At 37.1% G+C, this 22,386-nt stretch overlaps 1 protein-coding gene across 6 annotated transcripts in view; it reads left to right on the top strand.

Annotated features, from left to right (window-relative positions):
* thoc2 (THO complex 2) overlaps positions 1 to 20,513 on the top strand; it is an 89,086-nt gene extending 68,573 nt beyond the window's left edge. For 2 of the 6 annotated variants that reach the window (XM_053505269.1, XM_053505267.1), the window contains exons 31-39: positions 1,643 to 1,989; positions 3,414 to 3,472; positions 4,858 to 4,893; positions 13,227 to 13,346; positions 13,594 to 13,660; positions 13,806 to 13,945; positions 15,688 to 15,758; positions 16,005 to 16,052; positions 19,749 to 20,513. In XM_053505269.1, the coding sequence (XP_053361244.1) occupies positions 1,643 to 1,989; positions 3,414 to 3,472; positions 4,858 to 4,893; positions 13,227 to 13,346; positions 13,594 to 13,660; positions 13,806 to 13,945; positions 15,688 to 15,758; positions 16,005 to 16,032 (868 nt within the window). In that variant the 3' untranslated portion in view covers positions 16,033 to 16,052; positions 19,749 to 20,513. Of the gene's footprint in view, positions 1 to 1,642; positions 1,990 to 3,413; positions 4,436 to 4,857; positions 4,894 to 13,223; positions 13,347 to 13,593; positions 13,661 to 13,805; positions 13,946 to 15,687; positions 15,759 to 16,004; positions 16,053 to 19,748 lie in introns of those variants that run through there. The other 4 variants (XM_053505268.1, XM_053505266.1, XR_008361195.1 and 1 more) reach the window with 3 other exon arrangements.
* Positions 20,514 to 22,386: the final 1,873 nt, after the last annotated feature.

Genomic DNA, 22,386 nt, shown 5'->3' with positions numbered 1-22,386 from the left:
TGTCATTTCTTTATATCAATTCTGAATTCTCAATTATATCATATATTTAATTATGTAAATTAAGCTTAAGAAACGGGAACAACTTTTTTACTGTGACAGGCTGTACAGTACCTAAAGATACACTTTAATTTCCCCCTTTTGTCTGTTCCGACCCCTCAACATTCGGCATCACCAGAATTCTAATTAGGGCTGTACCTATCGAATATGTTGGTAATCGAGTATTCTACCAAAAATTTAATCGAGTAATCTGATAAAATGTACTTTTATTAATTAAACAGCAATGAAAAAAAAAATTAAAAAACAAAGATGAAATGTTTTTCTTTTAGAAAAAAAAACAACTTTTATTTTTTAAATGCATACAGCATTTAATAAAAAATAAACAGTCATTATTCACAATACAAGGAATAGCTTAAAGCTGACTGAATTACGTGCATTACAGTGCCATACATTCTTATTTTTAAGCCTTTTCTCAGATGCAAAAAAAAAAGGTATTTCAAATGACTAAGTGTGAAAAAAAACAAAAAAAACTAAGGCACACATTTAAAATGAATAATTATGCAAAAACACTAAGTTGTGCAACTTAACTTTCAGAACTAAAAGTTTTCTTCTTTGGTTCGTTGATATTTTTATCGCTCCCTTCCATTTTGCAGCCCGCAACAGAACACTCCCTCAAATCAATAGACAGCTAACTGTTTGCGTCTCCTTCCACTTTGTGGATGATGTAAGCCCTGCTTCTTTGTCAATGTTTACTGGCGGCTCGCATCCGGAAGCACGCCATGTCACGCCAAACAAATAACTGCACAAAAATATAACGCAAGCTTATAAAAAATTTTTAAAAGAAGCTCGGAGGCAGAAGATTTTGCCTCAATAATTTTTTGTTATCCAGTTACTCGAGAAATCGTTTCAGCACTAATTCTAATCATGGGCCTGATCATGCCTTGTTAAATAGTTATTATGCTCGCGTGATTCATACGTCACTGTTAAGGACAGTTTATAAAAAAATAAAAAATAAACTCTTAGTGAACATAGTCAGGTACAGGGACCAGACTTAAAATGAGACAAAAAAAAAAACGTGTCCTCCAGGAAGCTTAGAGAATTATTTATCAAGTCTACATAAAAAAATTCAAGTACTTGAAAGTCTGGCGAAATATGAAGAAATGAGGTGTGGTTCAAAACTTTTGCATAGTACTGTAGATCTATTATATTTAGGGATGCACCGAAATTTCGGCCGCCGAAAATTTTCGGCCGAAATAGCATTATCGGTTTCGGCCGAAACGTAAGAAAGCGCCGAAAATAAAAGCCGAAATTGTCGCCACGCCTCTCCCATCCTCCCGTCTCGTTCGCGCTGTCATTATGCATCAAACACGGAGTATGTCGGCGGTTTGGAAGCACTTCAAAGTTTCAGATGAGGACAGCAAAGTTGCAATAATTTTAATTAATTTGTAGGTTTTTAATACAAACAAAAAATATTTTAAACATGTTTTTAATGAAGCCATTTTCGGTTTCGGTATCGGTTTTCGGCCAAGTGCATCCAAAAATTTCGGTTTCGTTTTCGGCCCAGAATTTTCATTTCGGTGCATCCCTAATTATATTATTAATATATTAAACCAAGTTCTTAAAGTGTATACATTTATTCGTACAGCATCAAAGGAAGCAAAGAGAAGGACGACAAGAATGTGAAGGAGAAAAAGGAAAAGAAGGAGAAGACTGCTGCCAGCACTCCAGAGGCCAAAGCAGGAGGGAAGGAGAAGCAGAAGGAGGAGAAAGCTGGTGATTCCAAGGACAAGGTCAAGCCTGAGAAGGACAAGAGGAAGGATGATAAAAAGGATGAGAAGAACAAGAGTGACACCAAGGCTGCAGACAAAGAGTCATCCAAGGAGCGAGATGTGGCCAAGGAGGGCAAGCTAAAGGAAAGCAGCAAGGGCGAGAAAAACGCTGGGTCCCTCAAGTCCCCTGTTCCCAGATCAGAAGGAATCGAGTCTGAACGGGGTAAGGCACTCCCCCCAACCCCCCACATTGAGGAATGATTCAGAATGATAATTTTATCACGAGTCGTTCTATTCCCACAGTCTAAAGATGTGGAGGCTGTAGAGTAGCATTCTCATTTTTAACGTTGGCTGGGTGACTTTTGTATTCCGGCTTCATTAAAGTTTAAAGGAGATGCCGTGTAAGTTTAGCCTAATGCAGTCACATAAAGTGGGACTGATTTAATTTTTGGAGCACCAAAGACTATATAAAATGTATGTTAACCTTTCTTCTACTGGGGAGTTTTAAAGTGCCCACAAATCAAAATCCCAGATAGACAATCTTCATTTCCTGCTGCATGAGGTTGTGTTCTCCCATCAGCCATAACATTGGAACCACTTGCTTAATATTGTAAGAATTGCCTTTGTGCTGCCAGAACAGCTCTCCACGGGAACTCGTATGGTATGTTGTGGTCTTGGGCACCAATACATTACCAGCAGATCCTTTAAGTCTTGCAAGGTCAGTCTTTAAGGGTCAGATTTGGGTTGGTCCAGTAAACCCCAAAGGTGCCTGATTCGATTGAGATCTGTTGGATTTGGAGCCTGAATTATTACTTTTACTTCTTTGGCATGCTCTCAAAACATTCCCGAACAATGGTTGCGGTGTGTCACGGTGCACTATTCTGCTTAAAGGGGCTACCGGGAATACTTGTCACATTTTCATGCCAACATAAATGCAAGGTCCTGAGGTTTCCCAGCCAAACAGGGTTTTTTGACAATCGCCTTTGTAATATGATAATCATTTACAATAATTTTTCACCTAGTTGTGGTTTAAATGTATGGCCAGGTGCAGCATAGTGTCTGCAAACACTGACCACAGGCTGTTGTTGCATGTCCATTGCACATTAGTCTGCCTGATAAAGACGCTGGTAATGTCCTCTTGTGTCTCATGCAGGCATCATTGGCTAGTTTGACCCTTTACGATGGCTTTAGGCCTGCTTGCTTTGTACTGTGACACTGGTGTTGGCGTCCTGAGCTGTGTCATGGGAAGTGGAAGGAAATTAGCACTTGAATGGAGCAGGAAAAATCCCGTAATCTCACCTTTTCCATTGAGAATTCTTAATCTGTCTGCCACAGAATTCCACTGGGGGAAAACTAGTGGTCTTTATGGAAAACTGTGTGAGAATGGCATACAAAAGTGTATGCTTTCGTGTCATTTGTGTGATTGGTGTCCCCTTTAGATAGACCTGCTGTTATTCCATCTTTAGACCGTACCTCCGACATTTACCTCCAACATAACTTATAATGAGTTACAGAACGAAAGTTTAAAAGTAAAAAAAAAAAAAAGTCTATCTTTTAGTAGTTGCCAGCATTCTGTATACTAGTGGGATTTGAAAAAGTAAGGTTTAAACTAAATGTCTTGTACTTGTGTTTTTCCTTCTCTACTAGAGCAAAAAAGACGAAAGCTCGACACACATTCTTCGCCCTCACACTCCTCTGCAGTTAAGGTTAGTATGGCCTGAGGAGGGCCGTTTTCCTCTTGTCCCATCCCTCCACATGCCAGAGTTCAGGGGAGGCCTCTGGAACCCAGCGTTCAGTAGGAGAGCAGTAGGGGGAGAAGTTGTACATCACATGGACTATTTTTTTCTTCTTCTTTTTCCTTTGGAGAATCTATTTTTTTTAAATACCTAGAATTTTTTGATGATAGAATTCAATGGACTTGCCAAAAAAAATGTAATCGTTGCTTCAGATTTTTTGCTTCCCATTTTGTATGTCCTGTTCTGCAAAAACAGCCCTCAAGTGCCTTGGAAAATATTTTGTCACATTTTTTGTAAATATATATATTATATTTTTGTAATTTCCCTCCAGCTTATTTTTTTTTTTTTGACAATGTTTAGATTTTTTTTTCAAATTTTTTAATTATGTGAGCAGCTTTTTTCATCTATAGAGTTAAATCCTCCAAGAAAAAGTAAACGTAAATAACCGAGACCACCACTTTTTAAACACCGACACGAGAGAAGGCTCCCCCCGCCCCCCCACCCTCATGCTGGAAGATACCTCGAGTAGAGCATCGGGGCAAAGCGCCCTGGCGTCCCAGTGCCGTTGGAGTATGTGTGTTCTCCTGCTTCCTATCCATCCTGGATCCTCCAGACGAGACCAAGCTTTCTTTTTCTTTTTTTTTTTTTTTTTTTTACCTCCAAGCCTTTGGCTCTCGAGCTGTTTGTTTTTTCCTCCTCTTTTTCTCTTCTTTGGTGGCAGAAAGTGGCCCAGATGTGCTACGGAAAGTGTTTTTACCCCCTGCTCCCCCAGATCTTCACATCTTCTGCAAAAGGCACACAGGCCTTCCAGTCATCCAGGAAAAACCACATGATGCATCACCAGCAGCAGCTGAATAGTGAGAGGGAAGGAAAAAAAAGCATGGGCAAAGCTTTTCCAGAAGGAGCTGCTTATCTGCAACCAGGGAGCTTGTTGTAATTCTATATGCACTCTAATTCCATATGCACTCAATCACCAAGACCTAACATAAACCATTAAATTCACTGATATCTTACATACCAGGGCACGTAATGTAGCACTTCTCCATGTTAGAATGTTAACCAAGTCAGTTATCTTTTCTAGCACGTTCCTATACACCACTGACGTAGTAGAATGTATTCTTTATTTAGACCAAATAAACAAGTTACACACAACACAGGTTCTCAAAGCGCATCTAGTCCAAAGTTTAGTCTCCAAGTGTTTCCTCCACTAACCATGTCAAAGTTCTAGTCTTTGAAGGTCTCTATGGGGATGTGTTGAATGCCGGCCAACCTCCCCCTCCCTTCCTCCCCAACCCTTTTCTCCTGCTGTGTGCCAACTTCTTCAGCTCATCTGTCATCTCCGTTCATTCCTACAGGATAATCTCAATGACTTCAAGGACTCAGCCATCAAGGTGCATATCATTTTCAATAATCTCAGTGTCCTTTTCTTTTGTGATGCTTTAAGTGTACAGATTGATGCGTTGTATTGGGCAGCATGGCATTTTAAGGCCTCCTGGGTACATAGGATAATTCTTTTGTATCATGGTTTAATCAAGCAATACCACTTGGTAAAGCAAGCATACTCCCGTACCAAATATCAGCACAGCTGTCGACACGAGTGGTGCGGGTTATCGCATCTGTGCCGAAATTCAGTATGGCAGCACAACTGCCAGTGTGAGATGGCTTTTATGCAACAGTTCTATAAACAAGAAATTATCGAGGACCTGGCATTTCAGAGGTAATGCAGCTAAAAGTGTTGTTTATTGTTGCTCTGTAAACAGAAATGGTCTCAAAGAAGCCACAGCTGGATAAAGTGTTTGATTTCGCACATACTGTAGAATGATCGCTCATGTGTAACGGTTTCAGTTTAACAAACTTTTTGCTAGGATCTTATGCAGTGAAAATAGCATTGTTTGAGCGCCACACGTACTAGAGGGACAGAATAAAATGTTGTAAAATAGCGCAGTGTGGTTAAATTATCGTGGTCTCTTATCAGTTAATTTTTTTTTCACTCTTACATGGATTTTAGTCACAATTTTTAACTATTTTTATTTTACCAAGTTGCTCACAAGTAAACTGTCAGTCATTTTATGGTCATGTTACTGCAGTGTATTTATTTACTTTATTGACCCTGCCTGGTATTAAAAAAAAAAAAAAAAAAACTTTCATCATCTCCAATACATCCTTAACACTTCCAATTATGAGTGATTCATGTGTAAAATGATTGCTCATACACCCAGAAGAACTCGTTTACATTTTGATCCTTGCTAAGAATTACTAGCATTTTATATTACGGGTCCAAGTCTAGCATTCCAACTTGAGCTTAACTCAAATATACACTTCTTGGTTTAAAAAGAAAGAAAAAAAAAAGGTTGTGCACGCTAACATTTTGTTAGACTTTTTTTAGTTTTGATTACGGTGTGTAATATGGTGGCCAGTTCATGTGTGCAATTATTTCTCTACCAGAGGACCTAATTTCTGCTCCTGAAGCCTGAGTCAGGATAATGCTCATAACATCAGGAAATTTAGGAAAAAATTGCTTTGCATTAGTGTGATGACCCGCTCTTTCAATACATTCAGGTCATCAGCTGACTTCATTCTATTGCCACATAACGTTAACGTGAGCCTAAACCCAGCTAGTTGAAGCAATCCCAGATCATAACACTACTGTACCTCCAAAGGCTTGTCCAGTGCGCTCTATCCGTGGTTTTAAAACGTATTACTTATTGCAATAATTATCCCTTCACAGGCTCTTGCTCATTTAAATCCATATGGCGCCTTTTTTTTTTTTCAGTTCAAATGGCACTTGTTGCACTGTTGCTTTAACTTTGAAATCATTCATTGAAATCATGGCCCTGTGTCGCACATTAACAAGCCACAAACTAACAGGTGACTGTTAGTGTGAACATAAAGTTATGCTTGGATTAGGAAAGATTGTGAATAACACACAGGTGATGAGTAGTACTGCAAGCTTACTCACTAGGCTTATAATTTAAAAACATGTTGCTAAAGGTTGCCCTTTTTCCTTTTTGCTGTTTTTTTTTGATGAGAGGAAGCAACACATTAAGCTGATTTACCTTTACATTTACCCAAGAGCATTTTGGTGTGAATTTTAGCACTTTATAAAGTCAGTGCAATAAAATCTCTTTAACGAGATTCCACTCAAGCCGCACGCTGTAAAACCGCAAATCCCTTATTAGCTCGGAATTTGTGCTTCTGCAGAAAGAAACCATATCTTATAATTCATAACCTACCTTTTTCTTGCAGCTCCCCATCACACGCGCACACTCGCACTCACCTGCACACAAGTGCTCCACAATCTGCTAATGTAATTTCTTTTCCACAATATCCTCTATTTTCTCGGCTCTCCTGAGCCTCACTTAGTTTTCTTAGCATCTCATTGGACTCCCTGCTTGCTCTGATATTCCTCAGCTCTCTTCAGCTGGTCGGCTGATAAGAGTTTTTCCTCCATTATGTCTACTGAAAGCAAAGGCAGGATATTTGAAAATATGCTGATGGTGCCTCCCTCAAAAGCAGGATCCAGCTGAATGTTTTTATTTTTATTTTTTTTCCATTTCCTTAGCCATCTTTTAAGAGTTTCTTAAAAATTTTAATATTTTACTAAAGGAACTTTGCTCGTGAAGCCAGATGATTGCGAATGGGATTTATATTATAAGTTTAACGCTTTGATTTTAAAAGGGGATACTTTGAAATAGTCATTTATTATTTATAACCATAATTTCTAGTATGAATATTAATTTGACGATATCAGGTTTAGCACAGGTTCAAAGCATAATCTTATATACAGTGTGTATGGGCAACTATAAGTTACCTAAACGACTTTAGTGCAGCTTGCAATAGACACTACAAGTCTTCTCCTGGAGCTTTTCTTTCTGAAGATCTTTTCTTACTGTTAATGACTGTCATGGAGAGCGCTGTCTAACCCATCGCTTAAAATTCTCCCAGTCAAGTTGTGATACAGTGATGGAGGATGGCCATAGCATATTTTCATACTTGTTAAACCACTCGTCCCCTGAGCAATAGGACCAACTCATCCTAAAAGAGCCCGCGCCCATCAGAATAGGAGTGTTTTATCACAGGGTAAAAGCGATCAATCAGAAGAATTGGTATTGATTCAAAGTTCCGCTTCTGCTCAAAGGGAAAAGTGAACCAAAACCATGCAAGTGGAAAAGCACTCGTGCGATAAGATACTGTTTCTCCCACCCTGTATAAAAGATAATATCCAAGCTGTCAGTGCAATATAAAATTTGAACACCTACATCAGACATGGGGCAAGCAATAAAATCAGTTTAAGAGAAAGCGAAGATTCTTTATCTACCACTTTGACATCTTGTAAACCAGTGATGTATCTGCTTTAATCCTCTTTCACTGGCGAACAAAAGCATTAAAGTTTAAAGAAATGATCATGAAAAAGGACTTAATCTACCAGTATACCGGTATTATCAAACAGTAGTAGACAGTAGTCTTTAATAAAATAAAAAAAAAGTCACCTGCCAAAAGAGTGTGTGTGTATATGTGTGTATATGTGTGTATATGTGTGTATATGTGTGTATATGTGTGTATATGTGTGTATATGTGTGTATATGTGTGTATATGTGTGTGTGTATATATATATATATATATATATATATATATAACTATGGATTTGAAGGAGAACTATTGCACTGATTTTTTTTTGTCAGCTATTTTCCCCCAAATGCCCTTTCATTCTCTTTTCAGTACTCTGGAAGATCCTGTTGTAGATACTTACCTTTAGAAACACCCCCCACACCCCAGTCATGATTTTTAGCAGTCTGAGAGCCATAAGTAGCATTTTTCATGCAGTGATTATTTACTCTCTTATTTACCCTGTGCTGTAATGTCTTTGTGGCAATCGTTTCCTCTCTCTTGTTAATTAAGTGACAGGATGTCACTTTAAGTATTTAAGTGACCCGAGAGATGATTGATTTCTGATATCAGCATTTTTCAAAGTGTTTTATTCCCCCTTATATCATAGCATGTTACGTTCAGTTCATTGTTTTTTATTGTTTTTGTTTATGGTTTATTTACTGTTGTAGAACTTCCCCAATTTCTCATAATAGCCATTTTACAATAGTGTACAAGTCCATCAACAGCTTTTCTATTGTCTGTTCTCTGAAAGGCAAAAACACACCTGGTCATGATATTAAGACCTCAGATTATTACAGACCACTTTTCCTGGCGACTTCTTTGAAAAATTATAAAAATGAACATCTTGTAGAAAACTTCACTCAAACTTCAACTGAGCTGTTAAATCCCAATCGTGTGTTCTTGTTGAATTGTTCTTGCAGTCCACTTAATGGAAAGCACTTGCCTCCCCCTTCCATTTGTGTGACCTCGCAGATACCCAATAAATATTGCCACCCAATTTCTAGTTTTAGCAATCTCATTAATTTTCTTTGTTTAATGCAGGCCAATAAATTTTATCCTTTTAAAACGGGACACTTTTTTTCCCCCCCACTCTCACAGGATACATCTTCTGACCTTGTTTAAGATTTGAGAAGCTACACACTGAACTTAAAATACTTGGGTTAAAATAAGTGTTGCCGTTGAAACAAATTTCACTGCAGTTACCTATTTAAAGGCTTTTAAGTATGTCCTGTGGTACAAAGTAAATTCTTTATAATAATAATAATAAAAACTATGATTTCACTAGGTGGTCTTATAACCTACAGGTATAATGCTAACATGATGATAGTTTATAAGGATAACAGTCTTGCTTAGTTTAATTCATTAAGAGACACTTCGTTGTTTCTACAAACTGTTGTTTAACTTTTGGGTAGTGCACTTGTAACTCTTTTGGGAAGAAGAAAAAAAATGTCTATTTGTTAGTGAAAATAAAGTTAATTACAGTTTTGATGTTAAAAAAAAAACTGTCGCCTGAATTAGGTGAAACGATTGAATTCAGTTTATCATTTAAAGTCCATATTGAGCTTTTGGTTTCCTTACAAGCAGCCTTCTTTGTTTAAAAGCATGAAGATTTTATGCACCTTGGCAATGAGAGGATTTTGTAACAGTCCTAATTAGGTGCCAGAAAAATGGCTTCACAGCTCGAAAGGCTCTTTCAAAGTCCCGTGGTACAGTAGACTTCTTCAGCGCTAACAAGCTTGTTCTAGCTTTCATTCTCTCGCCTGCTCGCTTGTCTTTATTTCACATTTTTACCTATCCAGTAGCAGAGGGGATTCAGCAGGTGATTTATTGTTAGTAGCTTACACTAACAGATTGTTGTCAATTACCAGAGAAAGCCTGAGTTTTTACGATCCTGCGGCTGTCCTTCTGCACACTTTATCATCAACATGTCATCCTTATTTTTATGGCTGTTTTTCACCAGCTAACCTGCTTTTATAATGTAGCTATCATTGCAGATCATTTTATTCGTCTTGCTTCAAGTGATCAGGTTATCCTGTGGTTGGTTTGAGTTTCAGAAATGGAGCATTTATGCACAAGGAAATCATTTAATTCATTATTTTTATGCAAGGACTTTTTGAAGTTTTTTTTTTAATATAAATATTTAATTTAGGATTTTGCTAAGAGACCCCACTATGAATTGGCAGCAGAGGATGGCCTGGAATGGCCTGGTTAGTAGAAAGCCATTATTCATAGAATAGATCCACTTCTGAAGTTAAAAAGGAATAGTTTTGCAAGCAGCTTTTACTGTCATGGTTCATGTGATGTGCTAATGAGATTTTCCTTGCCCAGATTTATTTGTGAATTGTCAGACATGGTGAGCGTCCTTTCAGAGCTTTGATACGATTGCGTGTAGTAAACTGATCATCATGGTTGTTTCACTTTTCTCTAGTGTTATAAAATGGAATGTCATTCTGTATATTGTTGATCGGTGATGTGTTTTGTTCTGGAGGTGGCCTGCTTTACTTTTCAGTTCTTCAAATAATTTATTCTATACATTAACTCAATAGACAATGGCAATGGTGTGAAACTCATACTGACCGTACCAATTTTATGACCAATATTATTCTTCTAAAGTTAAGTAGCAAAATCTATTAAATTTATTAAAAAACAAGTAAGGCCACACTGCTTGCTTACTTTTTTTTTTGTTGTTGTTGAAAAGCCCTTTTGTTTCCTGCCGCATTGTTGAAACGAGCAGGCCTGATGAATCTAGTTTGCTGAATTTTAGCATCCCTCAACTAGCATGTAGGCAAGTGATACCAGGGAATGTAGAGTGCATTATTTCTAAAAATGGAAAATGTTGGATTATTATTATTTTTTTTTTACTTATTCAAAAGATGAACCACTCATATATTCTGGATTCATTACTTGTAAAGGTTTAAAGATTTTAGCTCAATTTTGTTTCTTTTTTTATTTTATGAGCTGTAAACCGTAATCATTGAAACGGATACATTATTCCCTAAGTGTCATACGCCTAAAATATTGTGTTTTAAATTATTGGTAGGGGAGGAGGGTTTTTCGAAAATGTTCATTCATTTAAATGCACTGTATATCCTTATTTTGAATATTATTAAAGCATATAGATAGTTATTTTATAGATGTTTTATACCCATGTGTAAAATATCTATCTAATATTTTTGAATATGAAATAAAATATTAGTGTTTTTCCACCCCTCCCTGCACATTAGCTTTCTACCTGTCTAACTGTGCCAAAACTTCCTTGAAATATGGTGCACTGGGGCAAACTCTTAAATTATAACTCAAGGACATACAAGACGGCTGTATCTGTTAAACTCTACATAAATTACAGTCTTGCCATTAAAAAAATGTTGATAGCTTGCTTAGGCTTCTTGCCTGTTCTTTTAATAGTACAGTACAAGTCTAGAGACAAGTTTGGATTTATTAGGATTTATTTTCTAAATTCTAGAATGATACTGGATTTTTACTGAACTATAAAATAAGCTATATGGCATAAGGTTATTCATTTACAACAACAGTCAGTTGTTATTTAAAGACACGAAGGTCAGCTGTTCTGGAACAGTTCTTGCAAGAACAGTATTGTCAAGTGCATTTGCGAAACCCATAAAGCACCATGATGAAAACTGTCTCTCATGAAGACCTTACCAGGGAACTAATAGTGTACAACTTCTGTCTTCTACGTACTACTGATGTGACTTCAGTCAGTACTGTCCTTTTGATACTTCTCATGTACTGGTGCTAAAATAAGCAACTTATTTACTGTTAATATAATAATATAGTTATCATCGAATTTAGATTAACGGATGTTGGTAGCTTTCTTCTATCATTAGCCGTCATCATGCTGAGTTTTAATGGTCCCATATTGTACTATTTCTTTACCAAACCAGCACAGTTCTCACAGCTTCTTTATGTGTTAATGTTTCATCAGATTAAGCATTTTATGCTTAATCTAAAACTCCCTCTACTTCCATTTTGCTCCAAGTGACTTATTTTAGTGTGTATGTAAATAATAGAGATGGGGGGAAAATTAATTTAATAATGAATTCTGATTATAATTATTTTTTTTTTCGATTCGTGTGTCGCCAGATTAATTCTTTTTACAATTTATAATAGAGACGCACCAGTCAACCAACCAGTGACCATAACTGGTTGGTTTTCAGCTTTATCGCACTTGACCAATCAGCCTTGGATATAAAAGATTCTGAATGTGTGCATGAGGAAACCCTTTTTTTTGTAGCATTACTTTATCAAAAGTCGCCTCATATGCTCAAGTTTTTTCCCCCTCCAAATTCTGTATCAAGTTAGTCCTAAACCCAGTAATTACACACTCTTACACCACCCGCACTGATTAGTCGTAAAACACGAACGTGAGAAGCCACACAAGCCCACACTAGAGGCCGCGCGCACTCGCCCGTGTGCTCACAGCTGCTGAAAACACGCTGAAGAATTTAAATGCATTTGAGGTGGTAAAGCGTGACGATTCCTTTTTATAATCCTACCGGTACTGAACTCTTATGTTTAAAGTCATTTTGTATTGTTTGAAAACTGGAATAAGGAATGGGATACGTTTAATTACTCATGTTTAATTCAGCTGGTAAGCCAAGGAAAACATTATTTTTTATTTTTTTAATTTCTTTTTGAAGGTTCAAGGTCTTAACAAAATTGCAAAAAGATTATATAGAAATGGGATATTTAGAAAATCGTGATTCTTACAGGATCGTAGTATTAATCGGATAGTATAGGTATAGGTATCGTGATATCATATCAGGTGGACACTGGTATTTTCAATCTCCTAGTAAATCTAGATCTAGAGCCTCAGGTTGCCCGAGAACAGCAGAGCTGAGAAATAATCTTTTACAAGGATCTTGAGGGTGTGGAATAGTGTTAGCAATGTGTGCCTTAAAAATTGGTGCAAAGTCCCCATTGGTGAATTGTACTGTGACTTATGAGTAAAGTGTGGACAAAGTAAGTGTAAGGAAAGCAGACATGTCTCAGTGCCGAGTGCCCGCAGAACTGAAGTGCTCTCAATCCCAAAATATATTCCTCTATAATTTGGCCCAGCGACAATTAGTCACTGAGTCAATTGACATTTAAATCTAATGCCTATGTAGCTGTATTTCTTCTTCAACCTCCTATTATTATATTGTAAATATGTAAAACCAGTCAGAGTCAGAATAAAGCCTTGTTCATGCTGCCATACTGTTTAGTTGTGCATGCATAGAGCCAGCACCCATTTGAGGTGTGATGCTCAGGTGTCAAGTCATGCAAAGAGCATCGTGCTAACGTTCCCTTTTTACTGTATCCCACAATCCTTCAGCAGCATCACGCCAACAACAGCACCAGCCTGACTAAGAGCGAAGCCGAGAAGAAAGAGTCCGACAAGTCCAGTGACCGCTCCAAAGAGAGGGACAAGAAGGAGGAGAGGAAGGACCGCAAACGAGTGAGTACACCTCTGCCCTCGGCTGAGTTTATAAATGGCAGCAAACCAGGATGGGGTGTGTGTGCGCCATTGTGTTCCTTCAGGCTATAAACAAGCCTAACTCTATAATGTGAAGTTTGCTTGGTGTAAACAGCAGATATTGAGCTCATAGTGTGTCAGAGTGTGACGAGGAGGGGGGCCAGAGTGTTATTTGCAGACCTTTCTTCATTTTGTGTTATTTTCCTTTTTCTTTCTCCCTTTTCTTTAGGACTACTCCAATAGCGACCGCGAGTTGAGCCAGGAAGCCAAGCGCCGCAAAGACGAGAATGGAACAAGTGAGTCAAAACCGTTTTTATTTGTTTGCGAGCCAAAATGTTTTTTTTTTTTTTTTTGAGGCAGAGGCAATCAGAGCACTTGTGTGTGTGTGTGTGTGCATGCGCATGTGTTATCTTCACCACGGCTGTTGCCTATTCCTCACAGACTCCTCAAAGCACAGTAAGAGCGCCAGTCCGTCTGATTCGCCGCGCTCCAATGACAAGGACAACAGCAAACGCTCCAAATCCACCAGCAAAGACAAGAGCGACCTAGCCAAAACCGACAAGACCTCTGGAGGCAAAAAGGTAATTGCATTACCACATGATTGAAAAGCAATACTGGTTTCAACACCTCTTCCTACATGTGAGGCATTCGCCGGACACTGGCAAGAGATTGTAGGGTAAACAATCACGTTTCTGCCTGTACTGTAGCACCAAGAACAACTTCGCTAAAGCTTTTCCCCCAAAATATTTACTCATGTTTAGTTGTAAGCTGTCATGTTTAGATTGAGTAGTTAGCAGCATAAATCCAATTTGCCGCAAAGCAAATGTTATTTTGTAATAAGTATTGTATTGCTTCTCCTTGTAGTTCCAACCAGCTTCCCTGTTTTTTTTTGCTCTTTTTAAAAGCATATTGCATCAGACCACAATATCTTTTGCTTTTGCTCTTTTAGTATGCAGGCGTGTTGACTCAATCCCTCGGGCCTTCACGGCTCGTCGAACAAATTTCACTTGACCTGATAAAAGCGGCTCAGTTTCTTTAAATTTCATAAAATTAAATAAACAGGATTTATCGCTCTTCGAGCAGGAGCAAAGTGATGCACAGGTGTAAATGTTAGAATAAACATAGCACATTTTCTTCTTTTAACTATTTACTTGCTCATAATTTCGCTACTTTAGTAAACTGCCTGGTCAAGAAAACTGTAGTTTTACAAGTTGTATCAAAAACACCGACAATAGAAACGATAGCAACATTTAATAGTAAAAGTGAGATAATTTCCACATGAACAATGTGTCTTATGTGGCCATTTGTTTGTAAGCTAAGTGGGAGGATATAATGACTTTAGTTTGCTAGGGAGTGTTTAGCTTGAACCTTGGAGCAATGGAAAAAGGTCAAACGGTCTTATGAGTCCAGATTGACCCTTTTCCAGAGTTAAGGGTGTGTCAGGATAAGGATGAAGCCACATGAAATGATGCACCCATCATGCATAATGCTCCTGTACAAGCTTCTGATCTGAAGCTATGATCTGGGGTTGCTTCAGGTGGTCTGGTCTAGGCTCAGCAACATGTGGAAATAAAATGAAGTCAGCTGGCAACCTGGATGTAGAATGACCACATAACGAGTCATCAAAGCTGAAAGCTGTCGAACAAACTCTTAGTATGCGCAAGCGTGTAAATAGTGAGTTAATCTCAGGTTGGAATGTCTTTGACTTGTATTCATAATATAAAAAGCTAAAATTTAAAAAAGATAAAATTTATTTTATCCAAGCAATCAATCTGCGTAGCTCACTATTCAAAATAGTCAGTATGCCTCCACAGATCAGCTGGATTCCTATGTTGGCTGACTCATCCCCTTTTTATTGGGGAGAGAAAAAGACTGCTGTTTTGGCTTATGCTTGAATAATAACTTGTTCAAGCATCCAATGTTCTTATGTCCCGCTTATGCAAAATAGCAGGTCTAGTAATATATCATTGGAATTATTATGGCAACATGGGATGATGCCATTAGACTGCACAAGCCGAGCTCTGGCTGAAGACAGTTTTTTGTATTAGGAAGCATTTTTGACAATTTACACACCTTCTTGTAGTCTGGAGTTTTTAAAGACGTGTGCACATGCCTGCAATGTTTAAACATAGACTCGTTTAGGTTGATTGCCTGGTTTGTTTTTTTTAAACCGAACATTACAAAAAATACTTTGTGTTTCAAGGGAGCTCTATTTATGTACACAATGGAGATTAGATGCATTCTGTTCATTTGCAAGGGAACTTGCACTTCTTTGAAAGCAGTGATGTTGCCTTATTCGTTTGCTGTTTGTGCTTTATTAAAGGAATCCAGGCACGACAAGGATAAATCCGAAAAGAAGCGAGACAGCACCGGTGCAAAAGAAGACAAGAAACAATATCCTTTGATGTAGACATTAGTCTAAGGTATTGCTGGATATGCATTGATTTTGCTGTAAACAAACAAAAAAAATTTTATTCTCATAACCAATTCCTGAATTCAGCCCAACACTGCATGAGTTCTTGTCTCTGTAGATTATGCTGTATAGTTCTTGATGTGTGCATTGTACTGCCAAAGTTTTGTCTTCCTGCTGACACGTTCCTTTTGCCTCTCGCACAAGACTTTGTCCTTAATGTTGTTCACCCATAAATCATCTGAAAAGCACAGATAATATAACCTGACATGGACAAGGTAAGGCCTGAGCAGAGAGAAACTTTATTGCTCAAACTTTTATCTAGTGTTTATATTAACTTAAAGACAGTGAAGCCCTGTTTGAGCTCTGTTCTAAAATATTATTTCAAGAGGCTGCATAAATGTGTTTGCTGGATAACAGCAAAGCTGTGGATATGTTTATGCTCTGCAAGCAACAAGTTCAGTTTTGACTTCACTAGAGGATGAAAGCGTTGCCAAGCAACGCATCAATTATTTATAATCCACAGATTCACTTATATCAGTGTTTTCAGCTCGATTGTGATTATCTGACAGCCAGTAATCATTTTATTTTAATCTTGTTACTTCCATAAGTGAATCCATATTTTTATCTACTTTATATTTCCAAAAGTATTTCCTCGCCTGACTTCACATGCCTATGAACTTAAGTAACATCCCGTTCTTAATCCATAGTGTTTAATATGATTTAGAATTTAATATGATATGCCCACCCTTTGCAGCTAGAACAGTTTCAACTTTTCTGAGAATGCTTTCTACAAGGTATAGGAGTGTGTTTATAAGAATGTTTGACCATTCTTCCAAAAGTGCATTTGTAAGGTCAGGCCTTTATGTTGGACGAGACACGAACGCCTGGCTTGCAGTCTCTGCTCTAATTCATCCCAAAGTTGTTCTGTCAGGAGCCAGTGTTCTATCATGTCAAGCCAGTCATGTTCTTCCTCACCAAACTCGCTCACCCACATCTTTATGGAGCTTGCTTTGCCTATCCCCAAACTGTTCCCACAAAGTTGGAAAGATGAAATTGTCAAAAGATGTATTGGTATGCTAAAGCATTAAGAGTTCCTTTTACTGAAACTAAGGGTTCAAGCCCAACTACTAAAAAAAAACAACCCCACACCATAAGTTCCCATGACAAGTACCGTTCTCCTGGTGGCCACCAAACCCAGATTGCCATCGTCCATTGGATTGCCAGAGAGAGAAGCGTGATTCATCCCTCCAGTGAACACATCTTCACTGCTCTAAAGTCCATGCTTTGCATTGTGCTTGATGTAAGGCTTGGATGCAGCATGCAGCTGCTCAGCCATGGAAACCTATTTCATAAAGCTATTGCAGAAAGTTGGCAACCTCTGTGTACTTTGCGTGTCAGCATCTGCTGACCCCGCTCTGTGATTTATTTTTTTTATTTATTAATTTTTTTTAATTAAATTTTTTTTTAATACATTTGTTTCTCCTACTTCGTGGCAGAGTCATTGCATATGGATCTGCTTAGCTATAGCAAACCTCGTCAGGGTGCCTATGCTGACCCATGTCCGCCACCAAACGTGCATACATTTTCTTCTACATCATTTGGATGAAGGTGGAAGACATGGCACCATGATGCAATATTGGACCAGCTGGTGGACATACAGTAGTGTAATGCTTTAGTTAGTGTTTTCCTGGAAGAACTTGGACCCTGCCATTCAAATCCCACCTGCCTAAACATAGTTGCTGACCAAGTACATCTTTTCATAGAAATAGTATTGTCTGATGGAAGTGGCCTCTCTCAGCAGTATAATGCGCCCTGCCACACTGCAAAAATCCTTCAAGAAATTTTTGCAGAACAGATGTTCAAGGTTTAGGTTTGACCTCCAAATTCTCCGGATCTCAATCCAATCAAGCATCTGTGGAATGTGCTGGAAAACAAATGCATTCCATCAATGACCTCACACGTTACAGGACTTAAACAATCTGTGTTCAAGATACTACAGCATACCCTTAGTGGTCCAAACATCCATGTGGTGTTTTGGCAACCAAAGGAAGAGCCATTTAATATTAGGCAGTGGTTATGATGTGACTGAGTGTACTATACTGTATATGAGATATCTATGGTTTTTATTTCTTTTTTTTTTGTTTCTTTAAAATTAAAACAATTTAATGCATAATTAAGTCACAATTGTTTACAGCTTTTATAGGCAATATTATTTTAAACAGATTAACGGGCTCACACAAAGAGACGCAAATTAATAATTGTAGGAGTAAGATTTTGATAGATTGATATTGATGGTAATAAAAAAAAGTTGCCGTGTTTCTTGTTAATTCTGTAAAATTCCACATGCAGTTTTGAGACATGTAAACAAAAATCAATAAGAAATATTTGACAATATACAGTGCACTATTTGACAATATTCAGCTTTTTCTGGCACACACTCAGTGTATGGGTCTTTCCCAAACTGTTGGTGTGTAAAAGTTAGTATCCCTTTTTTTTTTTATTTTAAGTTTTTGTTGTAAAAACAATGAAAAAAAATCATCTGATCAAAATGGATCTTGATATTAGACAGATAAAAGCTCAGATGAACCACACAACTTTTTTGCAATGGTCCCCCCCTACAGCTTTTTATTTTATTTTTTATTTTTTTATTATTTATTTAACCAAAATATACCCCATGATGCAATAACTTGTAGATCTTAAACAACTTAAACAATTGTTTACTATATGACACGATCAGTCTCTCAGATCAGATATAGATGTACTGGTGTGCTTAGGATTACAGTGAATGCAAGGTGCCCAGGTCCTGTGGCTATAAAATAAGTCCAAATCATCACCCTCCTCTGCCATGCTTGACATGTGGGTATGATGTGTTATTCCTGCAATGTTGTTTGGTTTTCTTCAGACATGGCTCTATGCATTAAGGCCAAACAACTCCATAGGACATCCAGAATATTTTTGGTTTATTTAAATGATAAGTCTCAGTCTTGCTTCCATGTTCTTTATAGACAGAAGAGGTTTTCCTGGCAACCCTTTTGAACCAAACCATACCTGTTCAGTCTTCTTCTAATTGTGCCATTATGGACATTTAACATGCTTAGTGAGGCCTGTAGGTGCTAAGATGTAGCTCTTGTTTTTTTTCCCCCTAGTTTTCTAAGCATTGCATCTGACCTTGGGGTTAATGTCCTGGAATGTTCACGCTTGGGAACATTGGCAACTATTTTGAATGTTTTCCATTTGTGAATAATCTTTCTCACTGTAGAAAGTTAAAATAAATTTTTTTTGGAAATGGTTTTATAACTATTTCTAGATTGATGGGCAGCTGTGATTGATGATGCTGCAACTTACCCTCTCAAATCCCGTGGAAGCAGTGAGTGATGCTTAGTATTTGGCTTCATTTTTGTTAACTTTTTTAAACTGCAATTATTTATTTATCATGTTCTACTGTGGTTATATTTGCCTAATAATAAGACCCACTATGATCAGATGATTATCATGCTTTTACACACAAAAAAAGGAATAAAAAAATGGGAATTAAACTTTTTTTACACACAGCTTTATATTTAGCATTATATTTTCGCTTGACTGAAAATATTCTGTAATATGATTGCGTGTCCAAATAGAGGGCTGGTGTGAAAGGAAGATCTCTGTGGCTTTTGCAGAACTCTGAACACCTTTGGGATAAATTGGAACATGCTGGGATACGATGTTCAAAAAGCATACATGGGTCTAACAGTCAGATGTTAGTCTTTCTTAGTGTTTGTGGACACCTCGAGTGGTCACCAGGTGCATAAAATCAAGCACATAACCATATCCCTAGCATTATTGTATTCCACCTTAGGATTTTAGATGCCCTGTATCTACTTCTGCTTTCCAGTACAATCACTGCAGCTGTTCCATTGTCTTACCACAATAATGTAGCTAGCGCATTGCCAAGAAATAAAAATTATGCTATTCTTTTTCTTGTTCTTCAGAATTCCCTGTTGTGCGCTTTGATGAGTCAGAGGCCCATCCACCTTTCAGCCGTGTCAGCATCTCTATTCTCTTTTTTTCTTCCACTGTCTGAGCTGAGGATTTGTTTCCACCCATGTATTTTTGGCTTGCCTAGATAATTTCCTAGAAAAGTTGTCGCTTGTATTTTAACCTGCCGTTTTTTATTGTAATATTTTCAGTACCATGCTGAAAGTTCATTTCTGTAAAAAAAAAAAAAAAAAAAAAAAATTTTTTAGCACAATGTGCTGCTGTATTTCACGAAGGAATCGGGGTCAGAATTATGTTGCTTCTGAATTGGAATGCATTTTTATAGCCAGCGCCTTCCTCTTTTTTTTTTTTTTTTTTTTTGAGCAAACAAATTTGATCTCCACCTCAGTTTGATTTTCAGTTTATTTATTTTTCCTTCTTCCTTTTAATCAGTATGCTATATTTAGGCATAGGTGTTTAAAGCAGTATGAACAGTCTATTTGTATATTATGTATACATTAAATAAAATGGATACTTGTAATACATACTTTCCTCAACTTTTACTTCCAAAGTCAGTCACCTAAACTTCTCGTTGTTTGCTCACATTTTAATAAAAAAAAAAAGGATTTCTATAGAAAGAAAGGCAAGCTCAATTTCTTCCTGAATAAATGGACTACATTTTAAAGTGTTAATCTCTTTGAAAACTACTTTTGAAGTTTTTAAAATGCCCTCACGTTGCCCAGTGTATGCCTTTTTCTAAATAAAGATAGATTTTTTTTTCTTCAGTGTGTCAATTTGTTTTCTTTTCTACTATTGAATGTGTTTCTTTGTAGGAATTTAAAGCTGTAGGGATTTTGTATACTCTGGTCATAAAGCTGTTTATTTCCTTTATTCCTCCTCCTTTATGTGCTGTGAAAGGTCTAGATTGTTACTTAAAGAAATATTTTTTACTTAAAAACCCATTCGAAACTCTTTTTTAACCCAAGAGGGGATCTGTAAGAAACAAAATTCAAATAACATTAGGTTGTGCTCTTATTTAGGAAAATAATTAACCATAAATAATGAGCATGAAGTAAATTTACTGTTGCTCCTACTGTTTTTCAATACTACATCTCGTATTGTTTTTTCCTTTTATAACACAGCAATTTGCCAAAGATTCCAAATTTGTATTTATTAAAGAATGCCATATCCTTTATTTTTATCCAGTTACAGATTCGTGTGTAATATTTGGATATTATATCTTTATCCTCTTCTTATTGTAAATTACAGTTTTAACTCTATTGATTATAAAGCTCTAACACAAAAGATGCTGCTGTTTTAGAATGCAGATACAGAATTGTTATACAGTAAAACCTCGGATTGCGAGTAATGCGGTTTGCGAGTGTTCCGCAAGTCGAGCAAAGATTTGTAATACATTTTGACTTGGTAGACGAACAAGTCTTGGTTTACAAGTACCGAGTTTCATGCATCACGCCGAGCGTCACATGATCACAACTGAGCCAATGGTTTTTCTCTCTTGCACTGCGGAATTGTGGGTAATCGTCTCCTACTGGTATAATCAACATCGTGCATGCATGTTGTTTAGTATAACAGTGACCACGTGTGTGTAAAAACATTTAATTTTGTGTTTTTATGTGTGTACAGCGAGCGTGTACTGTTTATTATAACATGCGTGCGCATGTAAAGCAAAAGAAAGTCTCGTAAGAGAGATTTAAGATCCATTTTCTCTCTCCCCTCTATATTAGCCTGCCTTTTTTTCATTGGACACTGTGCCCCTTCTCTCTCTCACACACACATGCACACACTACTCCCATCTGCTCTCTCAGACACACTCCTTGCTCTTTCTCTCTAATGAAAACACTGTTCTGTCGTGATTCTTTCCAAAAATAAAGTGCTGGTTAATTTTTGTTTTTACTTTACACCAGTGATTCTGTTAGTGTGCGCTCATGCGAGTGTTAAACAACATTCCTTGTTAATTTTTCCGATAAAACAGTCTTTCCGTTAATGTCTGAATATCTCAAATAAGAGGAAGAAGGGTTACTGTGGAAGACAAGAAGAGGGAGGGTCTAATTCCTCCTCTCCTTTTACTTTAGCTTCACACACTAACAGCGCGCAGAAACGGAAACACTTATCTGTCTAAACTTATTTTTACTTTAAAAAAAAAAAAAAAAAAATGTGCAGGTTAATTTGTTTTATTTTTATTTTATATTTTGTATTTATCATGTTTTTATTTGTTGGGGCTGTGGAACAAATTATTTAAGTTTTCACTGTTTCTTAAGGGAGAATTCGATTTGGTTTACGAGTGGTTTATAATGAGCCCAAGCAAATTATGCTTGCAATCCAAGGTTCCACTGTATCACTACATGGCTTTTACTAAATAAACAGGAACATATTAAAATCAAAGCCTTAATCCAGAACATGATTATCTGCTGTTTTGAATCAACACCTGATTTTAAACAGAATACTGTAGTGCAGCTGTTTAAAGGAACTGTTATCATTTACCATGCTTAGTGAGATCTGTAGGTAGACATTTGAATATTATCTGAAGTAAATTAATAATTTAGTCAAATACTGTAAGTCACAAAAATTAAGCTTTATAGAATTATAATGTGCTGTGGAGATTTTATTTACAAATATGCAAAATTTAGCTTT

Source organism: Clarias gariepinus, chromosome 10 (genome assembly GCF_024256425.1).
Source record: "Clarias gariepinus isolate MV-2021 ecotype Netherlands chromosome 10, CGAR_prim_01v2, whole genome shotgun sequence".
Lineage (NCBI taxonomy): Eukaryota > Metazoa > Chordata > Actinopteri > Siluriformes > Clariidae > Clarias > Clarias gariepinus.
The sequence above is the reverse complement of the archived record's forward strand: the minus strand, read 5'-3'. Positions and strand labels throughout refer to the sequence as shown.